Source organism: Girardinichthys multiradiatus, chromosome 6 (genome assembly GCF_021462225.1).
Source record: "Girardinichthys multiradiatus isolate DD_20200921_A chromosome 6, DD_fGirMul_XY1, whole genome shotgun sequence".
Lineage (NCBI taxonomy): Eukaryota > Metazoa > Chordata > Actinopteri > Cyprinodontiformes > Goodeidae > Girardinichthys > Girardinichthys multiradiatus.
The window spans coordinates 16,667,700-16,689,764 of record NC_061799.1 but is presented as its reverse complement, the minus strand read 5'-3'; the positions used below and the strand labels follow the sequence as shown (position 1 = coordinate 16,689,764).

The 22,065-nt window shown below is 37.9% G+C and overlaps 1 protein-coding gene across 1 annotated transcript in view; it reads left to right on the top strand.

Moving 5' to 3' along the window:
* Nucleotides 1-15,439, top strand: part of LOC124869809 — a 37,601-nt gene extending 22,162 nt beyond the window's left edge. The window contains 32 exon segments of the mRNA XM_047367956.1: nucleotides 39-131; nucleotides 209-272; nucleotides 359-457; nucleotides 554-657; nucleotides 1,012-1,150; nucleotides 1,231-1,349; nucleotides 1,473-1,622; nucleotides 1,738-1,908; nucleotides 1,987-2,296; nucleotides 3,038-3,117; nucleotides 3,219-3,424; nucleotides 3,820-3,943; nucleotides 4,147-4,283; nucleotides 4,483-4,738; nucleotides 4,821-5,063; nucleotides 5,154-5,330; nucleotides 5,411-5,556; nucleotides 5,641-5,731; nucleotides 5,831-6,220; nucleotides 6,334-6,460; nucleotides 6,546-6,664; nucleotides 7,123-7,319; nucleotides 7,401-7,584; nucleotides 7,659-7,824; nucleotides 7,907-8,031; nucleotides 8,105-8,413; nucleotides 8,501-8,704; nucleotides 10,319-10,615; nucleotides 10,721-10,825; nucleotides 10,950-11,045; nucleotides 11,138-11,272; nucleotides 15,314-15,439. Of these exon segments, the coding sequence (XP_047223912.1) occupies nucleotides 39-131; nucleotides 209-272; nucleotides 359-457; nucleotides 554-657; nucleotides 1,012-1,150; nucleotides 1,231-1,349; nucleotides 1,473-1,622; nucleotides 1,738-1,908; nucleotides 1,987-2,296; nucleotides 3,038-3,117; nucleotides 3,219-3,424; nucleotides 3,820-3,943; nucleotides 4,147-4,283; nucleotides 4,483-4,738; nucleotides 4,821-5,063; nucleotides 5,154-5,330; nucleotides 5,411-5,556; nucleotides 5,641-5,731; nucleotides 5,831-6,220; nucleotides 6,334-6,460; nucleotides 6,546-6,664; nucleotides 7,123-7,319; nucleotides 7,401-7,584; nucleotides 7,659-7,824; nucleotides 7,907-8,031; nucleotides 8,105-8,413; nucleotides 8,501-8,704; nucleotides 10,319-10,615; nucleotides 10,721-10,825; nucleotides 10,950-11,045; nucleotides 11,138-11,272; nucleotides 15,314-15,334 (5,184 nt within the window). The 3' untranslated portion in view covers nucleotides 15,335-15,439.
* The last annotated feature ends 6,626 nt before the right edge of the window (nucleotides 15,440-22,065 follow it).

The window sequence follows — 22,065 nt, the reverse complement described above, 5'->3', positions numbered from 1 at the left end:
GGACTTCTTTAAGAGTATGTTTCATTGTATTTCTCTAGGGTACATTGGAGGATCAAATCATCCAATGCAACCCGGCATTAGAGGCCTTTGGGAATGCAAAGACCATCAGAAATGATAACTCTTCTAGATTTGTAAGTTTCTCTCTGTAATGGCTCCTTTCCCACTACATACATCACAATCAAATCTTTTTTCTCCTCTTATGTTTTAGGGAAAATTTATCCGTATTCATTTTGCAGCCAGTGGAAAGCTGGCTTCAGCTGATATCGAGACATGTAAGTGGTGATCTTTCTTTCTTAAAGTTTACTTTTACGCCCAAAATGATTCGCATTCCACCTACATGATGCAAATGCCTTTACAGATCTGCTTGAAAAGTCCAGAGTCACCTTTCAGCTTAAGGCCGAGAGAGATTACCATATCTTCTATCAGATTCTATCTCAGAAGAAACCCGAGCTGCTTGGTAAATAAAAACAAAACATTTGCAAATCAGTACAAATGGATTTTTAATTACTGTAACAAAAATAGTCACAAGACATCTTTTGGACCTGCTTTACAGAAATGCTGCTCATTACCAACAACCCCTACGACTACGCCTTCATCTCTCAAGGAGAGACAACAGTAGCCTCCATCAATGATGCTGAGGAGCTGATAGCAACTGATGTGAGTAGGAGTTGTTTTACAGAGTACATGTAATCATTATATTTAATACATAATGTTGTACTCTAATTTGAGGTTACAACAGTTATTTTTCCACTTAACAGTCAAAACTGTTTGAGGGTGTCCAACTTATACAGCTGACTATAACAGATATGTAAACCAGCATCTCTGTGTCACTAATTGTAAAACCAAATATCTTAGATATGGTTAGATGTGAAAAGACAGTCATGATAAATTACTATAGGATGTTGGTGGTTCGGAGAGCATTAGTTCTCACTGAATCTCTGAATCCTACACTGTATATAACTAGGCAGATACTCAATCTCATAAGAAATAAAATATCTTTTTTTCATGCAGGAGGCCTTTGATGTATTGGGCTTCACTCAAGAGGAGAAGAACGGTATTTACAAACTGACCGGTGCCATTATGCACTTTGGTAACATGAAGTTTAAGAACAAGCAGCGTGAAGAGCAGGCGGAGGCCGATGGCACTGAAGGTGAGAGAGGAGCTCTATAAACCTGACAACCTTTAGAGAAGTGATATTATTCAACAATAATACATGTTTTGTATTTTTAGTTGCTGACAAAGCAGCATATCTGATGGGCCTGAACTCTGCTGACCTCATCAAAGGTCTGTGTCATCCAAGAGTCAAAGTAGGAAATGAATGGGTCACCAAGGGACAAAATGTTCAACAGGTAGAAATAAAACACAGCGAGTTAAAATCCCTTCTATTACACCCCTTACATTATATATAAATTATGGATACTGGAATAAAAGGCTATTTACTGTAATTTTTAAAGTCTAGATGTCTGTTTTAGGTGTACTATTCTGTTGGAGCTCTGGCTAAGTCCGTGTATGAGAAGATGTTTCTGTGGATGGTGGTAAGAATTAACCATTCACTGGACACCAGGCAGCCACGCCAGTACTTCATTGGAGTGCTGGACATTGCTGGATTTGAGATCTTTGATGTGAGAATCATCCGTTTGTTTTCATATCAATTATTTTGTGTGCAATTTCTTGTTTTTAATTCCAATCAGACAAGGAAGGATGTGGGAACTAAAAACCATTGTTGTCAACTTCTAGTTCAACACGTTTGAGCAGATGTGCATCAACTTCACCAATGAAAAACTGCAACAGTTTTTCAACCACCACATGTTTGTGCTGGAGCAGGAAGAATACAAGAAAGAGGGAATTGAGTGGACTTTCATTGACTTTGGTATGGATCTGCAGGCCTGTATTGACCTGATTGAAAAGGTGAGAGATCAGACTATTAAATATATGGAGAAAGTGAATGGTCATTTGTGTTTTAAACCACTCATATTACTTTTTCAGCCCATGGGCATCATGTCCATCCTTGAAGAGGAGTGCATGTTCCCTAAAGCCTCTGATTCCACCTTTAAAGCTAAGCTTTATGACAATCATCTGGGGAAATCTAATAACTTCCAGAAACCCAGAATTATCAAAGGAAAACCAGAAGCCCATTTTGCCCTGGTTCACTATGCTGGAACAGTTGATTATAATATCAACAACTGGCTGGTGAAGAACAAGGACCCTCTGAATGAGACTGTTGTTGGGCTGTACCAGAAGTCTACACTCAAGCTGCTTGCTACTCTCTTTGCAAATTATGCAGGAGTTGATTCAGGTTTGTATTTAGTCAGACTTTTTCATTTAATGATGAACATTTGTTCAATTTGTTCTAACTAAACTGTTAGTAAGTAATTAATTTTAAATGTGAAACATGTTTCTCATCTGACTTTTCATGCAGCATTCTTTCAGATGAACTCAAATTATTGTATGGCAACAAATTAATCTTTCTAAGTAATACTCTTCTACACCCCAAATATCTGCATCTACATAACAATTTGATTTATTGTCCTTCCTGGTGACACACTTTAAAAGTGTGTGAAATTAATAATACATTGGCTTTACACTTTGTTATGCTTTAGTAAAGCCTTCTGCATTGCTGATAAATGGCTGGGCACCAGTAGCTTTTAGTTTTGTTGTTTTTCTCTAATTCCAGTCATTAGTTGATAACTTGCTTTTTGAGGAACTTTATCAGTTCCTCAAAAAGGTGTTGATGTGATTGAATCATTGGAATCAGTTACACAACTGATTCCAATAGAGCTGGGATCCATCTAAAATCCACAGGACAGTGTCCAACAAAATGAATAAATGAATGAATGAATAATTAAAATACTAGATGGGTAGGTAATATGCATGACATGGTGGATTAAAAAGGCTGAAGGTCGGATGAGAAATGTACATCTTCCATCTATATAATGTTATTTGGTTTGCTCAGGTCAACTGGGTGATTTGAAAACAACATTGATACATATGAGTTTTATTATTTATTTTTTTAAACTGTAATAATTACTTTTATCAGTTCAGGAATCTGGAGGAAAAGGCAAAGGTGGAACCAAAAAGAAAGGTTCATCTTTTCAAACTGTATCTGCCCTGCACAGGGTAAGATTGCTGTAATTTTGATGGTAATAAAATATATAAAATACATCATATACATAAATGTGAAACATTTGCTGACAAAAGTAATACATTTGTGCTTTCAGGAGAACCTGAATAAGCTGATGACCAACCTGAGGTCTACCCATCCTCACTTTGTGCGCTGTATCATCCCCAATGAGACCAAGACTCCTGGGGCCATGGAGAACCCTCTGGTGATGCACCAGCTGCGCTGTAATGGTGTACTGGAAGGCATCAGGATCTGCAGGAAAGGCTTCCCTAACAGGATCCTCTATGGAGACTTCAAGCAGAGGTTTGTTGTTGATTAGCAATCAAATGTTGAAATGCAAAAAAACAAAAAATAACCCCTTTTTTTTTACATTTGTTACAAAGATTGAATGTTGAAGACAATTCACATATTTAAAAACTCAAATGTCTCTGTCTGGGTTATTTGATAACAAAGACACTATTTGTTTCAATTAAGTAGTGGGTGTTGCTTCACTCTTTCCGAGTTTTAATATCTATCAAACTGAATCAAGCTCTAAATTCTTTCAGTATTTCTTTCTTTATAGAGTCTGTTGTTGAATTTAAGGTCCGTATGTCAAATATTTTAGAACATACTTTGAATACCAATAAATATACTGTGGTGTACTAGTGGTAGTTTTACTCAAGAAATATAAGACAAGTTATTTTTCACCTTTATTAAAGATACCGGATCTTAAACCCAAGTGCCATACCTGAGGGACAGTTCATCGACAACAAAAAGGCTTCAGAGAAGCTTCTAGGTTCCCTAGATATTGATCATAGCCAATATAAACTTGGTCACACCAAGGTAAGTGAATTTATCTTTATTTAACAGCAAAAGATGAACATGTATATGGACACTTTTTAATGTGCAGGAACTGAATTATTTGTCTTTGATTTTATGTTTAAATGTGATGGAGATGGCTTAAATGAACCAGGCTTCTACCCACGCACACTCCTACATATTTCGTGAATAACGGCTCTTTGTTTCTATATGGTTGAATAAATGAGGTGTTCTTCAAAGCTGGGCTTCTTGGTTTGCTGGAGGAGATGAGAGATGATCGTCTGGCTCTCATTATAACCAGGATCCAGGCAAGATCCAGAGGTGTTCTTGCAAGAATAGAATTCCAGAAGATTGTAGAACGCAGGTAATTAAAATCAAATATAATGTATATGTTGAAATGAATTTAAAATCGAACTGATTAAAAGAGACCTAAAAGATTAAATCCCATATTGAAAATAGTGAAGAACTGAAATAATAGTGTTGACAACAGATTCACTGAAATAAATTAACATAATGGTGTCACAGCTTTTCAGCAGCGCATTTATACAAACTGTCGTAAACAGGGATGCACTACTTGTGATTCAGTGGAACATCCGTGCCTTCATGGGGGTCAAAAATTGGCCCTGGATGAAGTTGTACTTCAAGATCAAACCTTTGCTGAAATCAGCTGAGACTGAGAAGGAGATGGCCAACATGAAGGAGGAGTTTACCAAACTCAAGGAGGCTTATGCAAAATCAGAAGCCCGCAGAAAGGAACTGGAGGAGAAAATGGTCACTCTTCTCCAGGAGAAGAACGACCTACAGCTCCAAGTCCAAACTGTATGCTGAAACTGTTACTTTTCTTATCTTAACATAATATATGATTACTACATCGTATAATGTTAAGTTCTGTTAATAATAGGAGCAAGATAATCTGTCTGATGCTGAGGAACGGTGTGAGGGGTTGATCAAGAGTAAGATTCAACTGGAAGCAAAAATCAAAGAGCTGACAGAAAGACTTGAAGATGAGGAGGAGATGAATGCTGAACTGACTGCAAAGAAGAGAAAGCTGGAGGATGAGTGCTCTGAGCTGAAAAAGGATATTGATGACTTAGAGCTAACTCTGGCAAAAGTGGAGAAAGAGAAGCATGCTACAGAAAACAAGGTACCACTGATACTAACCACTACACCAAAACATCTAATTTACCTTTGAGTCAATACCTTTAACTCATGCCAAAAACTCTTTGGGCTATAGGTGAAGAACCTGACAGAGGAGATGGCTGCTTTGGATGAAATCATCGCCAAGCTGACGAAAGAGAAGAAAGCTTTACAGGAAGCTCATCAACAAACCCTGGATGACCTGCAGAGTGAGGAAGACAAAGTTAACACTCTGACCAAGGCCAAGTCAAAGCTAGAGCAGCAAGTGGATGATGTAAGACCCGTAACATTAAGTTTACTGGAACTTCTACAATGTTTATTTGACAAAAGTGATCTTTGTATGCCTCTCTGCAGCTTGAAGGATCCTTAGAACAAGAGAAGAAGATACGAATGGACCTTGAGAGAGCAAAGCGAAAGCTTGAGGGAGACTTAAAGTTGGCCCAAGAAAGTATCATGGACCTGGAAAATGACAAGCAGCAACTTGAAGAGAGGCTGAAAAAGTAATGAAGGAAGTCAATTTTACAAACACTGGCTATTCTTTAAAAATGCATAATTTCAAACATTGTACCTTTTATCATCCACAGGAAAGATTTTGAAATAAGCCAACTCAATGGAAAAATAGAGGATGAACAAGCAATGAGTGCCCAGCTCCAGAAGAAACTGAAGGAGCTGCAGGTGACCATTCCTCCAAGACAAACTATGAACAAAAATGACTGTATGCTTTCAAAAGCACCATTAAAATATCAAAGATATTATACTATAATTTTGCTCTAGGCCCGCATTGAAGAGCTGGAGGAAGAGCTTGAAGCAGAACGAGCTGCTCGAGCCAAGGTGGAGAAGCAGAGAGCAGACCTGGCCAGAGAGTTGGAGGAGATCAGCGAGAGGCTGGAGGAGGCAGGTGGAGCCACAGCCGTCCAGATCGAGATGAACAAGAAGAGGGAGGCTGAGTTCCAGAAGCTTCGCAGAGACCTCGAAGAATCCACTCTGCAGCATGAAGCCACCACTGCCACTCTCAGGAAAAAACAGGCTGACACTGTTGCTGACCTGGGAGAGCAGATTGACAACCTGCAGAGAGTCAAGCAGAAACTGGAGAAGGAGAAGAGTGAGCTCAAACTGGAGCTTGATGATGTGGTCTCCAACATGGAGCAGATTGTCAAGTCCAAGGTAAACTCCTTTTATACATGATGTCTTTCTTGTTGTTGGATAATTGATTAGCATCGTACTTAAATCTTCCTGTGTGTAAAGGATAATATATACAAGTATTGATACTTTTTCAGAACAATTTGGAGAAAATGTGTCGGTCTCTTGAGGATCAGATGAATGAATATAAAACCAAATCAGAGGAGGGACAGCGCACCATCAATGACTTCACCATGCAGAAAGCTAAGCTTCAAACTGAAAATGGTGAGCACTTCAACTTATAACCTCTTGAATACCATACCATCTTTACCAATTTAAAGTCTAAATGTTAAATTCATATATAAATCAGGTGAACTTATAAGGCAGCTTGAGGAAAAGGATTCCCTGGTGTCTCAACTCACCAGAGGAAAACAGTCATATACACAACAAATTGAAGACCTTAAAAGACAACTGGAAGAGGAAATTAAGGTAACTGGTTACAGTGTGATAGGTATTATTTAATCAACTCAGAGGTAAGGAAAGACACAGAGTCAGTTTTACTTGCAAGGGTAGCTGTGCACTATAGACTACGAAATATTAGCCCCCTCTCTCTTTATTTATACATGCTTGGTCACACACAGTTCAAACATCATTCAGAGTGGGTGTGTGTGTGTGTGTGTGTGGGGTCAGAAAGGTTAGGGTTCATGTGTCTTGATTTTAGAGAAAGGAGTGAGGATTGGTGCCAGTCCCTAGATGTTGCTGATAATAGCATAACTCACCCTTCTCTCTTATCTCTTTGTCTATGACATGTGGGGGAAGAAAGCACTTAGAGCAGACACAAGTGATAAACAATATAAAAAGTCGTAAAACCCTAACACAGTGAGACTACATTAAATAAAGATTACTTATTGATGGCTGTAAAATATGATTGTTTTCTTTCTGTCCAGGCCAAGAATGCATTAGCCCATGCTGTGCAGTCTTCTCGCCATGACTGTGACCTCCTCAGGGAGCAGTATGAGGAGGAGCTGGAGGCCAAGGCTGAACTCCAGCGCAGCATGTCCAAGGCTAACACTGAGGTGGCTCAGTGGAGAACCAAGTATGAAACTGATGCCATCCAGAGGACAGAGGAACTGGAGGAAGCTAAGTGAGTACAGCACACTTGCATTTGAGTGATGCTGCAAAGTTTGAAAGCAGCCGATACCAAAGTAAACCTTCTATAATACAGGAAGAAGCTGGCTCAGCGTCTGCAGGAGGCTGAGGAGGCTGTTGAAGCAATGAATGCTAAATGTTCCTCTTTGGAAAAGACCAAACACAGGCTGCAGAATGAGATCGAAGATCTCATGGTGGACGTGGAGAGGTCTAATGCTGCTGCTGCTGCTCTGGACAAGAAACAAAGGAGCTTTGATAAGGTTGAAATGGAGTGACAGCTGTATGAATTCACCACAGGTACTGGGTAAAGGGCTAAAATTGACACCATTTTCAGGTCTTGTCAGAGTGGAAACAGAAGTATGAAGAGTCTCAGTCAGAGCTGGAGAGCGCACAAAAGGAAGCCAGATCTCTGAGCACTGAGCTTTTTAAACTTAAAAACTCTTATGAAGAGTCTCTTGAACATCTGGAGACCATGAAGAGGGAGAACAAGAACTTGCAAGGTCAGTTATGTATCAATAAAACCTCACATTCAAAGTTGAATTACAAAATAACATTAATATATTGTCCCGATTATGTTTTCAGAGGAAATATCTGACCTCACTGAACAAATTGGTGAGGGGGGAAAGAACATTCATGAGCTTGAGAAGATTCGGAAGCAGCTGGAACAAGAAAAGTCTGAGATACAGACCGCGTTAGAGGAAGCAGAGGTATACTGTGTAGCAAAATATTTTATTGTTCGGTGAGAATATACATTTTATCTTAGTTATCCTATTTCTAAAGGCCTCACTGGAGCATGAGGAAGGGAAGATTCTTAGAGTCCAGCTTGAACTGAACCAAATAAAAGCTGAATTTGAGCGTAAGCTGGCTGAGAAAGATGAAGAGATGGAACAAGTAAAGAGAAACCAACAGCGGATGGTGGATACTCTTCAGAGCTCCCTTGAGTCTGAAACTCGCAGCAGGAATGAAGCCCTTCGTCTGAAAAAGAAGATGGAGGGAGACCTCAATGAGATGGAGATCCAGCTTAGCCAAGCCAACAGGCAGGCAGCTGAGGCCCAGAAACAACTCAAGTCTGTTCATTCACATCTTAAGGTCAGAAAGAAATAGTAAAGATAATAATAATTGTGGTATGGGTTTTATAAATATCTGTAAAAATATATTTTTGTAATGATTTTTAAGGATGCCCAACTCCAACTGGAGGACTCTCTCCGAGCCAACGATGATATGAAAGAAAATCTTGTCATTGTTGAGAGACGCAACAACCTGCTTCAGGCTGAACTGGAGGAACTGAGGGCTGCTCTGGAGCAAACTGAACGAAGCCGTAAACTTGCTGAGCAAGAGCTGCTGGATGTCAGTGAGAGGGTGCAGCTACTGCACTCACAGGTAAAACACAGGCATTGTCTATATTAACCATATCACACTATTGTGCATCTGTCTTGTGTTATAATTGTTACGGCTTGCGAAATAGGACCCCAGAATGCAGACGAGCAGGCAGCATGACGGTAGGTGAAAAAGGATTTAATAACTAAAAAACAAAAACTCACTCACAGAAGGAGGCAGGAACCAAAACAACAAATGGACAGGCAAGATAGGCAAAGACAGACATAGGCAGGTTGGCAAAACTGGCTTGGTGTGAGTAACAGGACAAGAGCATGATCTGTAAACAAGACTTGAACATGAAAATGATTCCGCAAGGAATAAACAGAACAGGTGTGTATATATGGAGTGTGAACCAGGTGAAGCAAGTTAGATTAACTAGATGCAGGTGAACCAAATAAAGTTGATTAACAGACAGGAGAGAACAAAACATGACTGGAGCAAAACAGACTCAAACTAACAAAAACTAGAAAAACATGAAACTAAACATAACCAGATCCAAAAACCAAACTTGACAAAACATGTACAAGACTAACACATGACCAGAAAAATAAACAGAAACATGATTCAAAATCTAAGAATAATAATAATAATAATAAACAGAAGAACGATTCAAAACCTTAACTGTGAAAAACATAAGAAAAAACCCAAAACCAAAAACCAAACAACCCCAAATCATAACAATAATAGCATAGGGAGATACACAACCTTAAGCCACTAACAGTCCAGGTCTTATTCCTATGCATTTGACACTACAGCATACACAATGTGATCACCAGCTATGCGAGGTTGCCATGCATTTTTGGACAGGTCGAAAAAAATTCCACTGCAAAGTGTTGCCATGCTGAGGCACTATATATACCACTCCACTGCTATCATATTTCTGCTAATGTTGCAGCAATGACTTAGAAACAGCATTAATAAATCGAATCTGATATAATCAAACTTTAAGCCTAGATGATCAGCCCAAGATTAGGTATAGGGTAAAAATAAAACTAGACGGTCACATAAAGTCAAAACTCGTACTCGTCGTCTTCCGCTTATCCCGAACCAGGTCGTGGGGGAAGCAGTCTAAGCAGTCTTCCCTCTTCCCTCCCAAACACCTCCACGAGCTCCTCCGGGGGGAGCCCAAGGCGTTCCCAGGCCAGCCAAGAGACATAGTCTCTCCAGCGTCCAGCGTGTCCTGGGCCGACCTCTAGGCCTCCTACCACTGTGACGTGCGTGGAACACCTCTTGAGGTAGGCATCCAGGGGGCAACCGAAACAGATGCCCGAGCCACCTCAGCTGACTCCAGCTTCTTCCAGGTGGCCAAGCTCCTCACCCTATATCTAAGGGAGTGCCTGGCTAAAAGTCAAAACACATTTTTCTTTATTCATCTCAGTACATGCACTATTCAAAATAGGTGCAAATTAACATACATACTTTGAAGACATGACAGATCTCGATGTTCCAAAAACTATACTTTTTTTCCTAACATGTGGACCTGCATAACATGTTTTTTCAATGTATGAACATACATGGCAAGATCAAAAACCATGTGAAAACAGGTTGAAGTATGTGTCACCTTGTTCCTTCCACCTCTATCCACACTACAAAATGTGTATTATGTATTAAAAACAGAACACCAGCCTAATAAACCAGAAGAAGAAGATGGAGGGTGATATTTCTCAACTTCAAAGTGAGGTGGAGGAAGCTGTACAGGAATGCAGAAATGCTGAAGAGAAGGCCAAGAAGGCCATCACCGATGCTGCCATGATGGCAGAGGAGCTGAAGAAAGAGCAGGACACCAGCGCTCACCTGGAGCGTATGAAGAAGAACATGGAGCAAACCATCAAAGATCTGCAGCACCGCCTGGATGAAGCTGAACAGATCGCCATGAAGGGAGGCAAGAAGCAGATCCAGAAGCTCGAGGCCAGGGTGAGTTGTAGGAAGGCATTTCTTTGAATAGGGTTTGGACATGCGAATCAAATGTTTTCGGAATCTAAACAAGTATTTAATGACTTTTGCTATGTAATCCTGTAGGTCAGGGAGCTTGAAAATGAAGTGGAAAGTGAGCAGAAAAAGTCTAGTGATGCAATAAAAGGAGTGCGAAAGTATGAGAGACGTATCAAAGAACTTACCTATCAGGTACCCAACTGTCCAGAACACAACCTTGTTATTTTTGAAAATTAAGTGTATGTTCACATGATGAACTTGATCTTGATCTTGATCTTTTTTTCTATGTCCTTTTATCTTTTTTTATTAAATCTAGACTGATGAAGACCGTAAAAATCTGGCACGTCTCCAAGATTTGGTGGACAAGCTACAGCTTAAAGTGAAATCCTATAAGAAGTCTGCAGAACAGGCTGTGAGCATAGCTTGTTTTCAGCAGCATCATTACATAACAAAGTTATATACTCTTCTGCAATATATGATACATACTCCATGTTTTCTTAACAGGAGGAACAGTCCAACAACAACCTTACCAAATTCCGCAAGCTTCAACATGAGTTGGACGAGGCTGAAGAGAGAGCCGATATCGCAGAGTCTCAAGTCAACAAGTTACGAGCTAAGAGTCGTGATGTGGTGTCAAAGGTTTGTATGAAGACAAACAATTAAAATTATTTTTAAAATAAGTCTTTAAAGATGTCCAGCAAAAAAATGTTTTCTGGCCTAAAAATAAAAGTGGCAAAGATCTGCTCCTTGACAATCCCTTGTTGAAATATTGGCTGATAGAATAGAAACAACCCGACAGCAACAATAGTTTTTATACCTTCATGATTGTTTTTAAACAATATATAATTAACAACCGTTATGAAATTTAATCTGATTCCAGGATATCTGTTTTAGATCCACTTATGTTTTTTTTCATCAAATCTATTACAGTATTTCACAAAAGTGAGACAACCCTCACATTTCTGTAAATATTTAATTGTATCTTTTATATATATATATATATATATATATATATATATAGTACAGACCAAAAGTTTGGACACACCTTCTTATTCAAAGAGTTTTCTTTCTTTTCATGACTATGAATATTGTAGCTTCACACTGAAGGCATCAAAACTATGAATTAACACATGTGGAATTATATACTGAACAAAAAACTGTGAAACAACTGAAAATATGTCTTATATTCTAGGTTCTTCAAAGTAGCCACATTTTGCTTTGATTACTGCTCCTCACACTCTTGGCATTCTGTTGATGAGCTTCAAGAGCTAGTCACCTGAAATGGTTTTCCAACAGTCTTGAAGGAGTTCCCAGAGATACTTAGTACTTGTTAGCTCTTTTGCCTTCACTCTGCGGTCCAACTGCGGTCCAACTCACCCCAAACCATCTCTTCTCATCAAGTCTCTTCTGCTTGTTGCCTGTCCTCAGCAGTGGTTTCCTAGCAGCTATTTTACCATGAAGGCCTGATTCACACAGTCTCCTCTTAACAGTTGTTCTAGAGATGTATCTGCTGCTAGAACTCTGTGTGGCATTGACCTGTTCTCTAATCTGAGCTGCTGTTAACCCACGATTTCTGAGCTTGGTGACTCGGATGAACTTATCGTCCGCAGCAGAGGTGACTCTTGGTCTTCCTTTCCTGGGGCGGTCCTCATGTGAGCCAGTTTCTTTGTAGCGCTTGATGGTTTTTGCGACTGCACTTGGGGACACTTTCAAAGTTTTCCCAATTGTTCGGACTGACTGACCTTCATTTCTTAAAGTAATGATGGCTACTTGTTTTTCTTTACTTAGCTGCTTTTTTCTTGCCATAATACAAATTCTAACAGTCTATTCAGCAGGACCATCAGCTGTGTACTGTATCTACCTCCTGGACAACACAACTGATGGTCCCGACCCCATTTATGAGGCTTGAAATCCCACTTATTAAACCTGACATGGCACACCTGTGAAGTGAAAACCATTTCAGGTGACTACCTCTTGAAGCTCATCAACAGAATGCCAAGAGTGTGTAGAGCAATAATCAAAGTAAAAGGTGGCTACTTTGAAGAACCTAGAATATAAGACATATTTTCAGTTGTTTCACACTTTGTTGTTCAGTATATAATTCCACATGTGTTAATTCATAGTTTTGATGCCACGTTGCTTTTCTCTCAAAAAGCTCAAAACACAGCCATTAATGTCTAAACCTCTGGCAACAAAGTTAGTACACCCCTAAGTGAAAATGTCCAGAATGTGCCCAGCCATTTTCCCTCCCCGGTGTGATGTGACATATTAATGTTACAAGGTCTCGGGTGTGAATGGGGAGCAGGTATGTTAAATTTGTTGCTATTGCTCTCAGACTCTCTCACAATGGTCACTGGAAGTTCGACATGGCACCTCATGGCAAAGAACTCTTTGAGGATCTGAAAAGAGCAATGGTTGCTCTACGTAAAGATGACCTAGGCTGGAGAAAATTGCCAACACTCTGAAACTGAGCTACAGCACGGTGGCCAAGACTATACAGCGGTTTAACGCAGCAGGTTCCTCTAAGAACAGGCCTCGTCATGGTCCGCCAAAGAGGTTGAGTGCACATGCTCAGCATCATATCCAGAGGTTTTCTTTTGTAAACGGATGCATGAGTGCTGCCAACATTGCTGCAGAGGTTTAAGGGGTAGGGTGTCAGCCTGTCAGTGATCAGACCATACACCGCACACTGTATCAAATTGGTCTGCATGGCTGTTGTCCCAGAAGAAAGCTTCTTCTAAAGGTGATGCACAAGAAAGCCTGCAAACAGTTTGCTGAACACACGCAGACAAAGACATGGATTACTGGAACCAAGTCCTGTGGTCAGATGGTGTCAAGCATGTGTGGTGGCACCCTGATGGGAAGTACAAAGACAAGTGGGTCTTTGCTAAAGTCAAGCATGGTGGTGGGAGTGTCATGGTTTGGGGCTGCATGAGTGCTGCTGGCTGTTGGGGAGCTACAATTCATTGAGAGAACCATTAATGTAAACATGTACTGAAGTAGAGCATGATCCCTTCCCTTTGGAAACTGGGCCCCAGGGCAATATTCCAACATGATAACGACCACAAACACACCTCCAAGACGACCACTGTCTTGCTAAAGAAATTTAGTGAAGTAAAGGTGCTGGACTGACCAAGCATGTCTTCAGACCTAACTCCTATTGAGCATCTGTGGGATGACAACAAACAAAAGTTGGAGGAGATAAATAATGGCTGTGTGTTGAGTTATTATGAGGGGAAAGCAACTTTACACTGTTACACAAGCTGTTATATAAGCTATACACTGACTACTTTATTTAGTATGAAAGTGTCATATCTTCAGTGTTGTCTCATGAAAACATGGAAAAATATTGTGAGTGGTGTACTTACTTTTGTGGATATTGTATATACTGTTACAATGGGATCAATTACTTCCAGGCAGTGAAGCTCAATATGTCATCACAAGTACAGATGAAAGCAAATATTTACATACACTGTAAAAATATATCTGTTTGTCTCACTGTCTGACATTAAATTAGAGAACCCTTTTCTGTTTTCGGTCAGTTAGGATTATGCTACTTTCTAAGTGACAGCATAATAAGACACAAAACTTTAAATTCAGAAGGTTATTATGCCTTTAAACAATTTTGAAAATCCAAGATATTGATGCCACAGATTTGTAAGCCCCTTATAAAATTGAATGGATGCATACCTTAGAGTGTATTTTGAGGTAACACCTCACACACACTGCTTCCTTGTGTATCATCATGAGAAGAACAAAATAAATCATCCAAAATATCAGTAAGATAACTCTAGATCTCCATAAGTCTAATTCATCCTTGCCTACAACTTTAACATGCTCGAGAGTGCCACATTTGTTTAAACAATTCTTTGCAAGTATAACCACTATAGGATTGTTGAGTGCTGTCCAAGAAGGAGACAGGTTCTGTGTCACAGTGATGAACATGCTTTGGCGCGACATGTGCATATCAACCCCAGAACAAAATCCAATCTTGAAGCAACATCTCAACGCAACAGTTGGGAAGTTAAATATTGGGCACAAATGGCTTTTCTAAATGGACAACCAACCAAAGCATACTGCCAATTAGCAAAAAACTGCGACATTAAAGGTGGCCATCAGGCGCGTTGTTGCGAACTTGGCTTCCGGGGTTGAATCCTCGGATGTTTTCTGAAAAGCCCCAGATCTCTTAAAAGTCAAAATTTAGAATTATTAAAAAGATACAATAAGCAACAAAATGCCATTGGAGTTCACATTTTTATCTAAAAAACAAATCTGATTTGTTTCTATTGTACTCCACTAGCCATCACAAAGCCATGATCTCAGTGCCACAGAAAATGGGTGGGCAAAGATGAAAAGGTGTTTGCGAGCAAGCCGGCCTTACAAACCTGTCTTAGTTACACCAGTTGTGCAAGGAGGAACTGGCCAACATTTTAGCCTTTGTGAGAAACTTGTGGAAGGATACCGAAATTATCTGACCCAAGTCATACAGTTTAAAGGCAATTCTACCAAATAAGAACGAAATGTAAATAAATGAATTTCAACAAAGTAAAAAAACATCCCTAAAAAATTGTTTTGGTCATTTTTCTTTAATTTAGCAATAACAAAAAAAAAAAGTTAATAAAGTGTGTGTAAATATCTGATTTGTCAGTACTTATCCTGTGTTCTCTTTTTTTCTTTTAGAAAGGACTTGATGAAGAATGAAGTTTTGCCAAACAATAATTACGTTTCTGAGACACCTGTTGATAATATATTGATGCCTCCCTAAGCATGCTGATGTGTTGAGTAGAAATAAATTGAATGTGCATTTAAAACAGTCTCTTCATTTTTTGTTGCCAACAGCTTTAATAGTTTAAAGAAGTAAATAATTTAATTTAGGAAATTTGTGGGCATAATACAATACATAAATCAGTTTGACTGGATAATTTAAGCTATAAACAATATTATGCCAAACGTTTATTTCATAAGACATACAACACTGCAAATTACTGCAAAAACATAAAAATGTTTTTTTTTTTAAATGCATTTATTTACTTGCATTGTATTATTTGTATTACTGGACTAATTGTTTCTGAAAAAATACTGCCAAAAAAACCCAATATTTTTTAAATTAATTTTAATTGAGAAATGTTATAATTTAAGTTGATCATTAAAGTTTCATTTAAAAAAGCTGCATATTAGTTGTCCAAAACTACAATTAAAAAAGTGCCAGAATTGTTAAGGTTTTAGATTCAATCTGATTCTAGATATATTCTGCAAATCTTTGCATTTTATTGGCAAATTTGCTTCATGTATCTGTTGCAACAGCCACTCATAGGTCTTATGAACAGAAAAAAAGGCATGATGTACAAAGCAGTTTGGAAAACTACTACTACTACGCACAACTTTTACATGTTTAACTTTTACATATTACATGCATTAAAGGCTTTATAAGCTATACATTGGAATGTTTCAGATTGATATTAAATGAAAAACAAAACTGTATTACACGCACAACAAACTATAGAATTCAGAAGTCTTCACTTAGACAACTGATTTATTTGTGAGCACCTTTTACTGCGCGAACTTTAAAAGGTCACATGATCACTGGTTTGGATAAGAGGATTTAGACTAGAAATCAAAATCTGGTTTCTTAAGTTTAAGAAGAAATGTTTGTTTTATGCAAAACTAAAGGTTTTACAGAGATACATCTCCGGTAAAAAAAGTTGTATACAATGTAGAGTTTCTAGTATTAGTACATGATCAGACGAGTATTAGTAATTTGGCATAACTACAGTATATAGCATTAACAGAAACAGTTTCTGTAAGACAGCACTACAAGTAAATATATGCAAGAAATAAAATGCAACTACAAAAATATCCCTTTCCTGTGATAATGCTGTTTGAATGGTGTAAAATAACATTTTGTGCTGAAAACTTAAAGACGTTGAAGTCAACAGAAAAAAAACTTGCTGAAATATAAGAAAAAAATAGTATATACATTAGCAAAAGTAGCAAAACAGCTTAACAAGCTAAAGTCAATGCGAAAACCTCTGAAGAATAAAAAATTGGAAGACAATTTAGAAAACCAAGGCAGAACTGGCAACTGAGCTGCTGAAGAAGCAAAACGTTTAACTGAAAAGTGCTGAGGTAGCTAAAGTTGATGCAAAAACAGATGTTGAAATGCAAACAATTTGTAGAAAGTTCACAAAAGGAAAAGCAGACATGGGAGCTAATCTCTTGAAAACTGAAAATAAAGAACAAAAGTCAGCTACTATGTGAAAGTAGCTGGTCTTGGCACAGAACACTTCTTACAAAGCTGATCTACCATTTAGTCTGCAGAATAATCTGGGCTGTCAAGAGGATACTGATCTAAAATTTATTTAGTGCACTTAGAGCAGTGTATTTGCTATAGCTAGCTAAAATGTTGTTAGCTAATATGCTTATGTTTTTTGATTGCTAGCTACCATGTTTCCTAACATTAACTTACTCCATCTAGCATGCTGCCCATTTTCATGCATGTTTTAATAAAAGCAATGAGCCCAGTGAGAGCCTCAGAAGACATCTCGGTGTGAGCTCTTCCCCTGGGCCCAGGTATATTTTAATGACATACAGCTGTCTCCGTGTGATTTATTCTAATGTGTTGTGAATTCCTCCAGGTTACGGTGAATAAACGAACGTGCAGAAGGCCCCTTTAAAGGGGTACTTCAACACTACCTTTAACTTATTCCAACAAGTATGAGTTTATTTGCTAAAAGTAGCTAAATTAGTAATGCTAGTTAAAATGCTAACACTATCTTGTTGGCTAACACAAGATAGCATGTTGGCTCACATTAACTTACTCCATATAATATTTTTAAATGGTAAATGGACTGAACTTATATAGCGCTTTTCCAGTCATACAGACCGCTCAAAGCACTTTACACTAGCACCACATTCACACTCACTAACGCTCACACATTCATACACCGATCGGTAAGCAACTTGAGGTTAAGTGCCTTGTCCAGGTGCACATCAACATATGGCAGGAGGAAGCTGGAATCAAACCCACAACCTTCTGATTGCAAGACGACTACTCTTCCTACTGAGCCACAGTCGCCTTTTACTACACTTTGTAAGATAAACTAGCTAAAAGATAATGTTACCTAAAATGCTAATTATACAAGTTGGCTAACAACTATACTGTGGCTAGCAAAAACTCACTCCATTTAGTATGTTAACTTAAACTTTTTATAAGTTAAAATGAGCCCAACTAGTATGATAACAATAGTTTATACTCTAAAATTAGCTAACATGGTAGCATGTAGACTAACATTAACTTACTCCGTAGTATGCCAACAGCAATGAATAAGCTAAAATTAGCTTAAAAAAACCCCAAAACTCTCATGCCAGCTAAAATACTAACGATAGCATGTTGGCCAGCACTAGCATGTTGGCTAAAATTAACTTCAGTATGTCAACTTTAGCTTTCATGTCAATATTAGCTAAAATGTTAACGTTAACTAAAATGCTAATTTTAGTAAATTGGCTAAAAATAGCTTGCCCCATCTTTTATATATATATACACATATATATATATATATATATATATATATATATATATATATATATATATATATATAATTTTTTTTTTTGCATTAGTGGCCTTTATTTCTTAGTACGTCGACAGGAAAGGGGTGAGGAGAGGTGGAAGACATCCAGCAAATGTGCCTGGACCAGGAGTTAAACCAGTTCACTGTTTCAGGTGTGAAGCCTCGTACATGGGTCTTGACTCGAGTGTTCTTAACCCCTAAATAGTAATTCTCAATTCTGCCACAAGATTGAGCTCCAGCACAAGAAATGGAAAATGGCCTGTTTTGTACAGGTGAACTCCACATGTCTGCAGTAGCTGCTGCACTGAGAAGTTCTGCCTCTTTGACATGATGGAGCCATGCTCTGAAACTGTTTTTATCAAAACAGACAAGGGAATGTTCATGGTAATCTCCTTGTGTTGACAATATATTATTAAAGGCACAAGGCTATGTAAAGTATAGTGACAAAATGGAGGAAAAGTGAAAAACATTCTTGACTTGCTCTCGAACAACGAAAAAATAAGGCTATTGAAGTGATTCTTGCACCGTAGGTAGGAGGCCTCGGTAAATAATCACGGCGATTTTCATGTGTCTACAATAATCTATCCAGGAGGTGTGACAACAAAAAAACGGCAAAACGGTAAAAGGTATCAAACAAATTTTTAAATTGTGAGTGTCAGGATTGCTGAAGATATAACAGCACAAGGTAAATATCTCTACATTGCAGAAGGGACGGTCCAAAGGTGAAAGAATTCCTGCTTTCTATTCCTGGCATATTCACAGTGTGAAGACTTTTAATTGCTTTAGGACAATTTGCCAGAAATCTGTGACTCCCACATCAATCAGTCACATCTAAACATAAAAACCTACATTTGGCATATAATTTGTGTAGGAAGAGTGAAAATTGAGCGAGTAAGAAGAATTTCTTTGGACATACATGTATTTTCTACAAAGATGATCATAATGCGAACAAAACCTTCAGCAGGCATTTTATGAAATGGTAAAAGATATGAAAATGGTGAATTACGCAATAATAGCCAAATAGTTTCAGAGCATTTTAGATTTGATATAGCATTTGTCAGTGTGGAAGTAAAGTGTTAAAAACAACTAAGATTTAGCTGATCTCTGTAGGTTTTTCAATCATTTTAACGGGTGCAGTAAACCCATAACGCTGTAGGCATTCAAACAATAAATGCATGATGGCTTTGCAATCCTGTGTTGCATTATTAATGCAAAAGACACACAAAGACAACCCTCCACCTCAAAACATTTTTCATTTCCATCTGTTACTAAATAAATTGCTTTTATTTGCTAAAATGTTTAGTTTTCAGTCCTATAGGATTGCAGACAAACATGTCTAAACATCACATTAAAAAAAGTTAAAATACTAACCTTAGCATTAGCTGTTGTTTTTTTTAATGAGCAACACACATCTTCTGTGCCAGACAAGGAAGGCCTAGTTGTATCACAGAACAGGAACTTTGACGGCACATCATTGGGTAGAGAAGTGTCCACCTGAAAGACCTTTCTCAATCCATGCAACACAATTTCATCAATTAAAATACAACCCTGGGGATTAAATGACTGCAAAGGATATCCCAATTACATTTGCCACAAATTAGAAAATAAACTAGCAAATGGACAACTAAATGAATAAATACCTTCCCATAATATCAAGATATCTTGGTGTTTTCCTCATTTGAGCAATTCAGGTTGAGTCCACACAGGAGCCCATTGTCTAAATGAGTGAGGCAAAGACAAGGACGAGAACAATCAACTCCCCTTAGAAGTGACCTTTCACAACAGCAAATAACAAATACTACTAATAGCTTTGCTCAACTTAAGTGGTGCAAGGTGCCTCACACCTCACACCTTCCTTTGGGGTGCTCATGTGATTGTATAAGTCAAAGACAGAAAGGCTGTAGACAGCTGAGAATGAGACCTTCAGTAGATGGACAGGGGTTCTCTCTGGGAGCCTGGAATAGACTAAGGGAGAGCAAAGATGAAAATCCAAGTACAAAGGTGAGTCAGGACATGGCCTGGTGGAGTAAGATGTGACACCCATAATGATAATATAGGTTTTCACAGAGATTCACAATAGTTCTTTTAATAATTCTTTTTAAACCAAAAAAATGCCACTATTAAAGTCAGTTTCAAGCTGATTAGCAAGTTTTGTTCTTCTTCTCTTTCTTGATTCTTTCTCGATTTTCAAACTTAAACAGCAACTCTGGGATACAAGTGGATTAATTTAGAATTTTCTTATTTGTCATATTAAATCATCCAACATTATATTAAATATAGCGCAAAGTATACTGTTTTATACCATTGAAGGGCTTTGGAGTTATCACCTGTTGCTGTCGATCAATGATAAAAACAAAAACAAAACTGTCCTGACAACCTGCGTCACAATCTGTCCCCAAGCTCTCCTCTGACCATCAAGCCCTCAAAGGCAGCCAGCAGGAATTTCACAAGTTATCTTTGTGCTCAAGAATAAAGAGAAGAAAACAATGCTATGTCAACAGGAGCAGAGCAAGGGCAGTCCCTAATGCCATCTCTGGGTAAGATTACAGCAAAATAAATCATCTCAAACTTAAATAAATAAGTTACTCTAAAATCCAAACCCACAAAAACAAAGCCCTTTAAATGCTAATGATTTTTGTAGCTTAATTATATCTCAAAAGTTGTTCTAAACAAGAAAAATCAAAAAATACTTAAAAAAACTCAGAAGGAGAAATACATATCTGGACAAAAAAAATGTTTTTCTCTTGGCTGTTTATTTTGTTTTCCATTTTTCACAATAGGTTATAATGCAAAAAAGATTCTAGCTGACATACATTTAAGAAAAGACAATGGCTATTGTTGAGCTCTAAATAGACAGATTGTATGTCTAAATCAGCTGTATTATCACATACAGTTTATGTGCAAATGAAAACAAAGTGATACTAGCATTGACCCTGTGTTCCCTTTGTTCTGAGAAGTTAGACAACTTGAATGCCCTCTAAAGTTAAAATTCTCTTTGGGAAAGTTGGACATTGCAGACAAGCTTAGTGTTCAATATCTAATACGGAAACTATTTATTTGTATTTATGACATTTTACATTATATTAATCCAACATCACAAATAATAGTGTACAAACTCTATTTGTGAATGTTTCGCTGATGTTGGACCACATAAAATGGTGATAAGTATATTATCGGCTTGTTTTGCTTTTACTAATGAACACTAAAATAGATAGCAATTCCCACTGGTCTTCACATTTGCAAAATCCTGAGACAAATCCAACCCACCACTCTAATGAGACACACAAATTGAACAAGCATTTGCAGCTTTTAGTATCAATTTATAAAAACTAAAAATGTATAAACAATTGAAATAGGCAATCTGGATGTTATTACTAACTACAACAGTAAAACCTAATATTTCATTAAAATACTAAATGCAACTTCAGATATTCATACTCATTCATGGCTCTTTGGTATGCAACTTGAGGTTGAGATTTTGGTCATGTTTCTGGAGTAGTAGATATAGCTTCAATGCAGCTTTTTTGTTTTAAGATGGACATCAGTTAGGTTTTTTAAACACCTTTTTGGTGTTTATATAAGACATAAAGGCCTGAACCAAAACCTAAGGTATCTCCTTTAAAACAACACAACAAAAGCAAAACAAAACAAAAAAACTTAGTGTATAAAATTGGAAAACTGACAGTTATAATTTCTGGCTTTTAAACATGTTTGGAAATAAACACTATTTGTAATTCACTTGAGGAAAGCGAGACTCCACCAGTGGATCGCCCTGTTTAGTACCTCTTCATGCTGTAATATGAACTTGAATGGGACTGCATTGTCTCTGAGTATGTCTATTGTAGACTTAACTGAGTAGTGCTG